We start from the raw sequence: 14227 nt of genomic DNA on the forward strand, positions 1-14227 counted from the left end.
TCCCTATCGGTGAAGCTGTGCTGTTGTTATTGGGGATTCCCTGCCCTCAGATGTTACTGTAAACATAGCGACCTGCATGAACGCCGGGCGATAAGAATAAATCCCCTTGGTTTGTATAGAAATACCGATTCCAGTGGCTAATATTGCAGTGCGTTAATAGTATTTATGCTTGCAAAACTGCACATCCTGCTAGAGTTTACCTTTAACAAAAGTAATTTAATGTTTGAATTTTAAGCTAGGTTGCCATTAAACAGTATGGCATTAACTTGTTCCATAGTAAGTTCTTTGGCTCACTGATAGATTACTGTATTGCTTTTATCACACATAGTTTTGTTTAATATTGTTATTTGCTCATTGTAAACTCTTATAGAAACATAAGTATTAGTAGTTTGATGTTATTTCGAGCATGCTAATTTTTCTGCAATTCTGTATTTCTTCTGCTGAAGTATTTGTAAACACGAAATTAAAGAGTAGCTTTTTATTGAAGAAATTTTCTTAAATAATCTTGTGATACGGTTCAAAACAATGATTTTAAAACAATGCTTAGTGAGTCGTTTGCATTGTACTGGGTGAAATATTTACCTGTGGTAAGCCGTAATGTGTGAAGACGTCATGATTAGTTCTCCGTTAGTTCTCTAGAAACGAACAGTACGAAAAGTTAATTGATCCATCAACGCATCAAGTGAAAAGGACTCAATTGGTGTTTTTGATTCGGTTAACTATTTGGCAAGGATTAATATACATGAAATGGACCACGCAATTAATCAATGCAGAACAGATACGTACATGATGTACAAGGTTAGCAAATAGAATGCAGCAAATGCCTTAACCATTGATTTGGAAATAAAAAAAGAAGATGAAGAAGTTTGACGGACACTTGTTTCTTAACGCGGCAAAAACGATGACTGAAACGAGACTGTATCATATGTTTGTGACCTTGTTTCGCTTTAAGAAGGCAGTGGTCTGTTGAATTCTAATCAATAAATAACAAAAAGATAAATAATTATCTGGGAAAAATTGCTTCAATTGTTTTTCAGTTTTGCTTCATGTTTATCAAATCACTATCTTACAACTTACAATTATTTATGTTGTGCTGGGGTTTTTTTATACCTTAAAGTACTTTTTCTTTAAACTCCAAGCCTGCAAGAATTAGTTGAATGAAAGAAAAACTAAATTGGCTCGAAAGTGCATACTAAACCATCTTATATGATTTGATTCCAATTATTATACACAAAGGTGAAAACGCGAAACGTATAAAACATTGATAACAGTTGATCACTTCGCTACGAACCCATGTTACTCTGGCATGGTCGACCTTATTTGCAAGATAGCTCAACCAAATACGATTCCCGCTAGAGTAAGGGAACACGGGGCAAAATGAGCACGCGGGACAAAATGGACATACTTTGATATCTTCTTCTTCTTCTTCTTCTTCTTCTTTGGCACAACAACCGTTATCGCAAAGATTGTCGTTGTGCCTGTGCCACTACTTTACTTTGCTCGGTTTTCAGTGACTTACTTATTACACATAGTAGAATAGTCTGTCTTACGTATGGGGGCACGGTCTATTCGGTGCTTGAACCCATGATGGGCATGTTGTTAAGTCGTACGAGATGACGACTGTATCGCGAGACCAGCTACTACTTACTTTGATATGCATCATAGTAATCTTCAGTGCTTCCAAACTCTATCCACACCCCTTTACATCTATGACCGCCTACCTGGGTAGGACCGTATATTTTGTATGAGACATTACATTTTTGAGGATTCAAAAGCTCATACCTTTTTATCTGCTTGTCTAATATGCATGAAATTTTTATCAATGCTTCCATCTCCACTAACAATATTCTCCTGGAATTTTGATATTGTTTTCTACTGTAACTTACTCGCAAAAAAACGACGTATTTCTACGACCGCCTGCACGAGTAAGCCCAACTTTTTGTATGGGAGTTTGAAAATTCGTGGATTGAAAACCTAATAATTTACGTTCTAGACATCATTTTAAAACGAAACTTGTCATAAAGTTGCGTTATGTTGTCAGCTAACAAATACGATATACAGTGGCCGGCAAAATAAAGTGCCCACTACTTACAATTTAACATTTGTTTTTTTTTTTCGTGAAAAATGAAGTTATTGTACTGCTTTATTTTTTGAAACATTGTTCGTGATATGCTTAAGAATGTGTAGTACCATAGCATGACAAAAATGAGAAATTTGCTTCAAGAAAACATTTTTTTTTTCAAAATTGATAAATATCACTGTCCCAAAATAAAGTACCTACATTATTCATTCTACAGAAAATATTTTTCTGAACAAATGTAACATCAAACTTATAATTTATATGCAATCTTTTGGCATTCTTGACATGTTCGAGGATCTTTGACATAATTTATTTTATTTTCATTTGCACATCTTTGGCATTGGTTCTTCCCAATTTCAGAGCATGTTATTGAGTCGTCAGCGACTTTACAACATTCCCTTCATGATTTCATATCTGGTATGGACTACCTCTTGTAGCAAAGGACCGTGTATCCGGATGCGTGGTACCCAATAAGTCTCTAAAGCCTGTATAGACCGGCATGACAACGCAACTTGTTCGGCAAACCCAAGAAGAACAAATTGATCAAAACATATACATATGATCAAAAACATATGATCAAAACTTATTTGTAAGCTAACAACATAACGCAAATTTATGACAAATTTCATTTTAAAATGTTGTGTAGAACAAAAATCATAAGCAGTGGCGAATCGAACGGTAGGCGGACTAGGCGGTCGCCTGGGGCCCCGCCGATATAGGGGCCCCGTAGATCACCAATCAATAGTATGCCGTACGGACAGAGTACTAGCGACAAGGGCCCCGGAAGGATGGCCGTTGGGGCCCCGAAGCTGGTGAATCATTTGCACCCCCCCCCCCCCACCCCCACCGTCAGCAAAAATTTTAGAAAAAAAGCAAAAATTTGTGACTGATAATCGAAGGGGCCTCCGACGGTATTTCAAGTTTACTGTTCAATCTCCCAACAGCAAGTTCTATGGTCATCCGGGTAGGCGGTCGTAGAAAAACGGTGCATTTTTTGACAAGTTAGAATTTTGTTGAACGAAAATTTTACCAAACGATAGCAGGTCACCGAAACAATTTTGTACCTCTCGTAACCTGATTTCTCAACAAGGATGAAGATCTGGTCAGTAACCAGCCAGAGGTCCTCTCGCGGTGGGCTCAGTACTTTCATGAATTACTCAACGACCATTTTAACGAACAGCTAGAAGCGCCACTAGCAGATAGTGTCATGCCACTGCCACCTAGCATAGATGAAACACGAAAGGCTATCCGTCGGCTGAAAAATAACAAGGCACCCAGAACCGACGGAATTGCAGCTCAAAAATGGAGGTGCATGACTAGAAAACGAGATTCATCAAATTGTTACTGAGGTGTGGGATAGCGAATCGATGCCCTGTGATTAGAATCTCGGCATCATCGACCCCATATACAAGAAGGGAGACAGGTTGGACTGCAACAACTACAGGGGTATTACGGTGTTGTATACCGCCTATAAAATATTCTCACTGTCCCGTCTTGTGCCGCACTTCGAAGAGATAGTCGGAAACTATCATAGAGGATTCCGAAACGGAAAATTAACCACTGCTCAGATCTACACCATTCGGCAGATCTTGGAGAAGATGGCTGAATACAGACACAACACTATTTATTGACGAGATCAAATAAATATTTGATGCCGTCCACATGGACAGAGGAGACGTGGTAGGTCCAAATTGAGGTGGCAAGATGGCATGGAGGCGTCCGCCATTAAGGCCGGGATGACGGACTGGCAGATGAAGGTGCGAGACCGCGAGCGGTTTCGGGCACTCCCGAGGCAGGTCAAGACCGCAAAGCGGTTGTAGCGCCAGATAAGTAAGTAAGTTAGAATTTTGTATAAAAACAATTTGTAAAATTCCAAAACAGTTTTTTTAGTTAAACAACAAGATATATAGCTTTTAGAAAAAAAAAATCATGAAAAATAGATGAGCAGATAAAAAGATATTACCTTTTGAATACGCGAAACAACAATATCTCATACAAAATGTATAGTCCTACACGTGCAGACGGTCGTAGAACAACGTGTATTTATTGGTCATAGACACTACGGTTTACGGGTTCATCTGTGAATCTGGCCACTTTGCCCATATTACTCAAATGTTTCGACGTTTCATGTGTACAAAAGTTTGAACAAAGCTACTCAAAATAAACAGATTGATACAACCGTAGCAACATTTAAAAATTCGGCTGTCCTTTCTCGCTAAATTTTTGCTACTGCCGCTATTTGCGATGGCGCCCTGTTCTCCGATCAGCTGTGCTACTTCACCCTGTTTGATCCGCTCCCTAATAATCGTTTTGTCTTTTTTGTGAATGTGGTACGCCATCTGCCGGATATTTTGGGTATTTGATCATGTTGTCAAGTCAGTTTCATGTTTGCAAATATTTCTGTTCCCTGTCCGATAACACGCGGTCGATGTCGTATCAACATCATGCATTTTGTTGATATTTGCACACTGCGCGAAGGCTTGGCATCGTGTAAAACATTTACAATTTTGTTGTAGTTTGTGGATGTTACTCTTGTTGTAATTGCAAGTTGTACTTCCCTGGCCCATGATCGGTGTCCGATGCTAGGATGGCGGCTATAATTAGGAATAATTTTGTAATGCAAGCAAAGCGAGTAATATTGTAATTTGGAGCTTATCTGCGTATTAGCTATTTTCGATAAATTTTAGCTTATAATAAAAATTATTCTTACTGCATGAAAACATTTTAAACGGTCTTAAAGAATTAGTTTGTCCAGAAGAGAATTTATTTTGCGTTTAACAATTGAATTGTCAAATTAGTACAATTTATTTGCTCAAAGAACTGTCAAGTTTAGAAAACCGCGTGTAAGAGGGATCGCGTATCTCGGGGACTACCTGTGTTGAAATTTTAATAGTGATAATTGTGTTCTCGTCGTTACCACCATCTGAACATTAAATTTCTGAAACCTTGTAACAATTATAATTCATAGATAAACAGTAAAGGCATATAGTAATGTAAAAATTATTGTGTCAATTGACAAGTTGAAGAAAGTATTCACTTAACTGCTTAGCATGCCCATATTGTTCCACATTTCCATACTCCACATGCAAAGGAAAAATATCGCGGTATAAGCGGTAGAATATAAGAGCGGTATAGCGGGCGTTACAATTTAATAGCAACCAGGAGTCTCCATTGATTTCAGTCCGAGGGCCGCATTGCTTCGCAAATATCGTTTATGAGGGCCATTTTGACGTTTACTTGAGCTACAGGGAGAAAGTTTCAATCTCGCTTTGATAAAAAAAAATGATTATTTATATAGTTTTACATTCAGTAAGCCGTTAGTGTAGGCTATCCAGGGCCGTATTTTTTGGCCGCAAAGATGCGGTGCGATGACGCCAGAGTGAATGCCGTATGTCTTTTGAAAAATAATTTCTCAACATCTTTCAAACATTTTCTCATGAAATAAAAGAAAGCTCACTACAAGCTTTCTTAACTGTAATTGTGTTCTTTTTATTTACTGCTGCTGGAATGGCATAAGTTCGTACTAAACAAACCTTTCTCAGTCGAGGTAGCTCTGGATATCTGCACCGTCATGAGGCACCTGATAAAACTTTATGGCTCTGAACTCTGCAAAATCAAGGGTACATACATTGAATAGAAGCCAAAGAGTACAGTATTAATCATTTTACTTACTTTCATCGTACGTATCGTGTACCATAACGTACGCCTGGCGGTGAAATGCTACCCTAAACAGTCGGTTAGCAGTCACGGAGAAGCAGTTCTCTTCCGGCCCAAGTGTCTCGTAGTATATCACCAACGAGGTTTGGCCATATCGTACCTCCACATCCTACCAGGACAATAGTGTCATTAGAAAGGGCGTTTTTTTCTACCGACTACAACCTACGCATCTTACCTTAAATGGGTTCCTTCTCGTCTCATCCACTAAGGACTTCCTACTGACGACATATCCGCTAGGAAAATTGACCTCCACCAGAGCCAAGTTAGAGCGTGTGTGCATTAGCTGCGGGCTGAAACTGGTGCACACTTGCAGCTGTAGCGTATACGCCTCATTGCTAAACTGATCCACCAACCGCAAGCTAAACCCATGCTCTATATTTCTCACATCGATCCCGTACTGAAAAGCGACCGTGAACATCCCGAACCCCCGGCCATTTGCGCTGAAACGCACCAGTTTACTGTCCCCCGGCAGCTCGTCGCGATATTCCTGGTCCGCCTCCGATGCTGCCACTTTGTACACCTTACGCGCTTTACCGTGCAGTACAATCGCGGTGTAATCGTTCTTCTGTGGTGCAATGGCCTCAGATAGCGCGGCGAGTGCCCTTATCCCCACAAACGTATCCTGGGTACGGGGAAAGCTTCCAGTGGCGGATTGTTGGTTTACTAACCAGTGCATTACCATGAGACCGTCCGCGTACCGTTTGGCGTGCACCAAGCTCAGCAAAGCGTATGCGGTCGTTTCGATCGATGCGGTATGTCGCGGCCAGTACCTCGTCTCGTTGGTAGCGATTCCCAGTTCAATTAGCTTGTTCAGTGCGGAAGATTTCTGACGATGATCAGCAAGCATTAAGGCATACGTTGCCAGTGAGAGGTCGTATACATCCGCAATGCTTTCCAGTTGATTTGCAACGTACTGGATGCCCTTTTCTATAATGCTCCGATGCTGTGCGGAAGCTTTCGTGTTTTGCAAGAATGCAATCAGCACAAACGACGTAAGGGCAATACCATTACGCGAACCACCTTGCAAGCTGTGGTACGTGATCGGTTGCTCTTCATCGAACCGGCCCGAGCTGTGCTGTTTCGCAGCAAGCCACTCGAACAGCCGATCGACCAATGTTAAATCCACCTCGGTAATGTGCTTGGACGCTGCTTCTAACGATGTTCCCACCAGCGCGGTTACGAACACGCTGCCTTTGGAGTCTCGCCAGTTGCCGAACGAACCGTCGCGCTGCCGGTACTTCAGCTCCAGCTGGTACCCGTTTCTCAGCAACCCAGTCGCCTTCTCGATCAGGTGCGTTGTGGTCGAGCTGACTGCTTTGAGGTAGTCGAGCACCACCAGCGGAGGGATGAAGTTGATCATGCTCGGTGCACCCGATGCACTGGGCACATCGAGCAGACTGTCCAGATTGTGAATGACCGGCGAGAGTAGGTTTGCTGGAACAAGAAACAGTGGGAACCTACATCACGCACCGAATTTTGGATGTTGAAGCATGGCGATAGTTCTACTTACAGGATATGCGACACTCTATTTGTACTGTGCTGATATTCTTGGGAATGTCTAGTTGCATGTTAAACTCTTGCTTTCCGTATTCATCCATACTGAAGAAACGTGTTTCAGTTTTCTCGAACATTATGTTTTCGGGTATCACTCGTATCACCTTCTCCATTGCGTCCGTTTCCTTGCCCGTCATAATGGAGGCCTTAATGCGAACCACCATCTCGCCGAGTTTGCGGGCCTTTACACCAAATGAGATCGGTACGCCAACTTTTGGAGGAACGCTCACGGATTTGGTGTAGCTGAGATCTGGACATTAAATAAATGTTGAAATGTTCAAGCCAATGTGATTGATATAAACCACTCTCACCCTTATCTGGACGTTCGATGAACTCGGTCTGGTTGGCCACATTGTACAGCGTCACATCGGCTATATACTCCGCTCCAAGGTTGTTGAACAGCGTAAACTGCAACACGGCCGCTTCGCCTCGCTTGATCGAATATGGCAAGCTGTCGACGATGTAGAACGGTTTAACTGTGATAAACTCGATCGGCTTCTTGATGATACCCAACCCGTACACGGGATCGATCGAGAAGCCCGTCAGATACCAGGAGGTGGTCGTATCCGGTAGAACTTCGTGCACTGTGCGACTCCCTGTACGTCCAATAGACACATTTTGCCACAGCCACGATTCCAGGAAGTTTGTCCTATAAGCAACCAGCCTAGAAATTGGCCGGGAAGCTGCGCTACCGAAGCGCTCGGTAGTTGTGGGGCTGGCTCCTATCCTGTTACCTCCCGACAATCTTGCAAACAGTCCCATACTCTAGAAGCGAAGATATGTTATGGCATGGAAAACAGCGATACATGTATTATTTTATATCGGAACAAAAAGAACTGTTGTATGGGAGAAGAAAACGAAATCATTACATTAAACACATCAAACTCATTCTGATCCGTTGCGTGAAAGGTGTCAAACACCTGCATTACATCTTCCCAAAATAGATCGTGCTGTTTGGAGTACGCTAGCAAACCCTTATCGTATGCGGCAAGCCCAACGTACGCACTGGGCCGTCCCTTCAGCAGTAGCTCTATTTCCTGTCCTGGCTTTAATTCCTTCTCATCAATTATTATGTCCATCTGCTCAAAAAAGGGACAAAGAACAGGATGAGTTATCCTACAAACGATACAATCTACGATGGAATGAAAAAAACGATGCTCCTTACATGATTGCTAAACTGCTTCAAATCGATCTCGAGCGAGTCCCAAACCACAACGTCCTGCGACACGGTGGCTACGAAAATGTGCGCTTTCGGTATCATTTTTTCCGATGCAGTGAGCTGAAACATGAACTTTGTCTGCCGGTTTGGACGCACGAAGCCCGCGTCCACTATATTACCCTTGGATATCACGTAGTAGATGAAAAATGTCATCCGCTCATTGCACGTAACCATGAGGCGTATCAGTTTGCCAAGCTTTATGCTGAGGGACAGTGAAGAAAGATGAGATGGGATGTCAAGAATCTTCTCAATGCTGGTTCCTTCTGCTTTGGTTACTTACGGTGATTTCAGTTCGAGCTTTAGAAAGACATTCGTATCTGCGTGGACCTTCTCTATTCGCTCGGTGTACGTGAACTCACTATTATCTTCGGAAACCTGTTAAAGGTGTGAGCAAGTGAATGAAGGTTTATGTCGAAAGCATCTTCTCTTTACTCACAGTTATATCGATTGTTTCAGTTAACTCTGTTGGACGCATCAGAAGCTTGATAGTACCATCGCGCCCGGTTGTGTACGTCTGCTGATGATCTACATCTTCTCCTTCGACATTTACAAAGAAGGGAACGTGTCCAGCGGGTCTGCCATCGTGATAGATTAGCGTTAGCGTACACTTGAAAGGAGTCCCCGGACGGAACTGTGGGCTCTCCTTTGTCAACTGTGCTCGATACGGATGCTTGTACATGGTGATGGCCTGTTCCTTCACCACAGTTCGATCTAGAGCAAAAAAGCTTGCATGTTAATTTCAACAATCATTCACATTTCTCAGCACATTAAACTTACTCGTGTGCTGCTCCGTAAAGGTAAGCTTCACTCGCACGTCCTGCTGATCTTCGTACAATTCCAGCAGCTCGTTGAATCTTAACTCCACCTGTCCCATTCCATACATAGTAAGCTCTTTCTTCTGATCTAGCGTATCGTCCACCAAGTACAGCTCAACTTTAGCCACTCCCTGCACGGGCTTACCAAAGTGATAATTCGCCACGATTGTCAGATTCAGAGTTTGATGCTCCACCAGTGGCATCACCGATGGCATGACTTGCACATCGTAAGACGTCAACACGTACTCTTTCACCTCAAACGTCTTGAAAACGAGCTGCTCTTCTCCCACCTGCACCGTGATGTTCCATACCCCGAGCAATGGAGCAGGCGCTAGCTGTAGATCGTTCTCGAACACTCCAGCGTACAGCTTGGCCGCTGGCCACCCACGGATTTTATTTTGATGAGGATCCTGAATCGTCACGTTTACCGATTTGATTCTCGCCGGAGGCTTCAGCTCCGTATCGAGCACTATCGCACGAAACTTCACCAAATCACCCGGCCTAAAGACGGGCTTATCGATCTGTATCAGCCCCGATATCGATTTGCTACGATGCACAAGATGCTCTTCCTCGTGAAAGCTGAAGCCTCGCTGTCCAACCATGGTCAACTTTATATCAACCGGCGAGGCAATGTTCGGAATCTGGGAAAAGAGACACCAACGTTCATTGGAAATAACACTCTCAATTACAGTACACCAAACACCCAAACCTTACATCGAAGCTCACGATACGGCTCATAAACCGCCGCACATCGACCGGCTTTCGGATGGCAAAGACGCTGGTTTGATTCTTGCTGAACCCTTCCATATGCAGCATCAAGTTAACTTTGCTCGATCCCGAGTTGAAGTTGCTAATCACCAACGCATACTCTTGGTTGGAACGTACAAATTTCGGACCTACCACCAGCACCCTGAAAAATCGAAACGCGTCACACCAAGGCCACACTAGCACACTACAAAACCACGATTGCACGAATCAATCTGTGACACACCTACCCCCAACTGGACCCCAGCAAGCTTATCACCACCAGTATTCGCACGTACCACGGCATGACGACGAGAGGATGGCACATGAAATGTACGTCTTACTTGTAGCAGACCGAAGGCAGAACTGAAGGCGCTGTACGAATCGCGATCTGCTGAACCCAACAGCCAGGCTTATCACAAGAAATTCCCACAGCTAAGTGATCATTGCAACTCACACTCACCATCACACGCTTAATGAACTGATAAAAGACGATCGATTCATATTGTTTAAATATAGTAGTGCATTTCCTCTCCAGAATATGCCCATAGTACGCGCTACTGATAGAACACACAGCTAAAAGCCGTTCTACGATCAGGACTGTGTTTGTGCTTATCTTGGGGATTCCCTATGGCTGCAGCATTAATCATAACCGCGTTACGACTGGTAGCAATACGCATACGAATAAAGCCGACTTCACAATAACACTCTTGATTGCTATAAAAAATTATGATTGACTGTTTCGGCACTTCAACACGAAGCAAATATTTCATGGCGGGCGTTTTGTAAAATATACATAATAAATATAAAATATACATGATTGATATATCTTAAACACTGTACAAAACTCACATTAACCGTCTTGTGTACGACCAAAAAACTTTATGCAACCGTACAACCGTCTAGCCGCCATACATGTTGTATGGAAGAATGATGTTTTCGTGGTTAAAAGCGAATATCTATTAAATTACTAGTTAAATTTTAATGAAAACTGTCTTATAGTTTCCTAATAATGTTTTATAACATATCGTAGCAAAATTAGAATTTTAAAAATCCTATCAAGATTTATTTCAACCAAAAATATGTTGAAACTCCAACACCCCAACCGGCCAGCCCGCAAGTTTTGAGTGGGTGATTAAGTCTTTTTCTAAGTTCTACTTAAGTTTCTTTCAAAAGATATATATTTTTTCAATTGTTTTGCTTGTTGTTTAAAAATATATGTAGACGATCTATAAAATATGATTATCATGTTTTTTTTTTAAACTGGCTCCGGCGGGCTCCAGGACAATTTCGGAGCCAGCTCCACTCCAAACCAACGGAGCCGGCTCCGAAGCTGACTCCGCTCCAGCGGCTTCGGAGCCGGCTTCGCACCAACGATCCGCGGCTACATCATTCCACGAAATACGTCATATTAGCCATATAAATTGTATGACCTACCTGGATATGCGATTGTACATTGAAGGGTATATAAAGTTAAAGAAATTTAAAAAATATTTAAACATTTTTGATATTTTTTTTTTAGTTTTTGCACATGGGTATAAAACATCTTTTTTGGGACATTTTTCAAATTTGAAGTCGATACGATTTCTTAATCTAAAGTTATTTTGGAATAAAGATGCGAAACTTACCCGGGTAGGCGGTCGTACACATGACGGTTAATGCTTAATTAAAAACATATAAACACAAGCTCAAAATAGCATGAAACGTTTATACCAATATTGAATTTCTCGCTCTTCAATGTTTGGTTGCCACTATAAGTCTCTACCGAACGGGACTGCAATAATTTCCTTTGTTTTTATTTTGTCGTAAGTTGACTACCAACACCCGAAGGGTGAAAATTAAATAATGAAATTCTCTTTAGTTATTGCTGAGTCATGATGCGCTCGGACAACAAACGGGAACCTTTTTAAAACCTAAAAACATATGTTCAGTGAACTATGCACTCTTCTTGACTAAAAAAGCTCGGAGTTCGGAACGCCAAACGACTAGCATAAACAAATGCCACAAGACGTCTCAAAACTATCAGAGCTGTAAAGCCTTTATGCCTTTTATTCTGGCCACATCTGGCTTCCCCATAAGCTCGACATTAAATCATCTCCATTAAAAACGAATCACTTCCGGTGCACGGTAACCGTATCACTTGCGGCAAATACCGACCTGAAAGGTACACCTTGTGCACCGGATTGGATTTAATTAAAATCATTTGCCATATCTCTGCCATCATGATCGTGGCTCGTTACAAATGAAGTAGTTCATTCTTTTTCTTCCCTTTTTCAAATAATTCAACCGTTCGGGTCGATGTCGTTCATACAATAAACCAAAGTTTATGTCTTTGGCTGGAAAAAGCTGTCTTAAATGATTATTTTATAATTTTTCGCCTTAAATTACCATACGAGCCGATACCGAAAAGGCAGGGAAAATCTTTGCTTTCATTTAGCTTACTTGCCGACTACAACGCTACCCTACTTTCCATGCATAACCAATCTAACTTTTCCCATTTCTTACAATACGCCGACATACGCCCATCCGTACCGTTCCCATCGTGCAATTCTATCTCGTTCCGCTCGTCACGCGAAAAGAGCGACGCGAAAGCGTTCGCAAACGGGCTGACGCGGCGAACGCTACCACCGGCACTAGCAACAACTGCCGCAGTGTTCGACATGTTCGTTATGTTAAAATTAAAAGCAAACATGAAATCGAACAGGGGGAAAAATTATAATCAAACAAATCACACTTTTTGCTCGCGCTGGCCAGCCAAGCGATGTCGTCGTCGTTGTCGTCGTTATGCCGGGCTCGGTCTATGTGGCAGGATTTTCTGTTCTCGTTTCACTCTTTGTCCATCACACACAGCTACACGCATGCATAGATGTTGCGGCGTCCGTAGCCGGAAAAACGGGGCTCTGCATGCTAAGCTGACATTTTCATCAGAGCAATTGTCGCTCATCCGCTATCATAGCAGTGCCGTTTATTGGAAGAGCGAGATACATCAACCAGCGAGATTGCTGCCGATGGTCAAAATAGGATGATTATTTAAATATTATGCCTGAAGTTGTTACAAATAACATGGATAAAGACAAATTGCAGCATCTCTTTTGGCTTTGATAATAATGGCAAAGCTTGTTTTGTTGCACATTTCTTGCTGCAATTAATTATTTTTTGGCCATCGTATTTCACACCGTCCAGCATACGGGTTTGAAAACACGACTATCACCAAATCGAACTGTGTGGCGTACAACACCTGCTTCATATGGGTCCCACGGTATAACCATATACTCTTTGCAAAAGGATGCAATGCAGTGTACGGCTATGCAGAGCAGTACTGTCAAACTTTCGTAAATTTTGCTTTACTTCTGGTAAACCTTAATAACTTGATGTAGAATCAAAATCAAGCTCTTTTTTTGGTTATCTCGTTCAGCTTGACCTATCGGAAAGCTCCGTATCGATTTGTTGAGGTCGACTAAACATGAACTATGCCACAAATATTTACATTGGCTGCCGCCTAAAGTCACACACCTCATATTTTCACCTATTATCTGACTTTGTGCTCCCTGTACAGTTCTCAAGATCACTTATCGGAAAACTTTCTTCACGCATCGGTGAGGACACTCTTCAGCTATGTTTCTGCAAAGAAATCAGACCGATATATTTTAAAATTTCGGAACACTATGAGTAAAAGTGAGAATAGCATGGTGATTTTCAGGAGAGTTATTGTTCTTTAATAATTTTAGAATTACTTAACGAGTATTTTAGATGTATCAGGAAAGGAGAAGAAGTGAAAATTGATTGCCTTACCTTACATTAAAGACCTAATTATCTCAATCCCGTTGTTCATTATTTAGATAGAATAATGACTGCTTCGAATTAGTTGACCATTTTTGTTCCTGGCTTGGTTACTGACAACTTAAAGAAACAGAGAAGAGAGTAATCTAGAGCAGGGGTCTCCAAACTACGAGCCACGGGACTCATGCGGCCCCTGAAAGCCTATTATGTAGCCCGCTGTAAAGGTTAAATGGTTTTGTAAAGGTTAAAATAAATAATTAATTATTTTAGAGACTATTTTTATCAAATTAAAATTGTTGCTTTTTGGTGGCTTATACC

At 41.8% G+C, this 14227-nt stretch overlaps 1 protein-coding gene across 1 annotated transcript; it reads right to left on the bottom strand.

Annotated features, from left to right (window-relative positions):
• Window positions 1–5544: 5544 nt before the first annotated feature.
• Window positions 5545–10526, bottom strand: LOC120957460 (CD109 antigen). Its single transcript, XM_040379675.2, has 12 exons — window positions 10381–10526; window positions 10100–10295; window positions 9348–10026; window positions 9007–9281; window positions 8851–8945; window positions 8517–8772; window positions 8221–8430; window positions 7663–8116; window positions 7308–7601; window positions 5973–7231; window positions 5753–5906; window positions 5545–5686 (listed from the first exon to the last, which is right to left on the bottom strand). Exons 1-12 carry the CDS (start codon window positions 10455–10457, stop codon window positions 5619–5621), a joined length of 4017 nt encoding a protein of 1338 aa, XP_040235609.2. The 5' UTR covers window positions 10458–10526; the 3' UTR covers window positions 5545–5618.
• Window positions 10527–14227: the final 3701 nt, after the last annotated feature.

This window comes from Anopheles coluzzii, chromosome 3 (genome assembly GCF_943734685.1).
Source record: "Anopheles coluzzii chromosome 3, AcolN3, whole genome shotgun sequence".
Lineage (NCBI taxonomy): Eukaryota > Metazoa > Arthropoda > Insecta > Diptera > Culicidae > Anopheles > Anopheles coluzzii.

Bases quoted from the DNA above. Each gene is read 5' to 3' on its own strand.
- LOC120957460 (XM_040379675.2), bottom strand. From the start codon at position 10,457: ATGTGCCATCCTCTCGTCGTCATGCCGTGGTACGTGCGAATACTGGTG. The intron at 8,946-9,006 runs GTGAGTAAAGAG...CACCTTTAACAG, and splicing joins CTGAAACAATCGATATAACT to GTTTCCGAAGATAATAGTGA. The intron at 5,907-5,972 runs GTAAGATGCGTA...TTGTCCTGGTAG, and splicing joins CGAGAAGGAACCCATTTAAG to GATGTGGAGGTACGATATGG.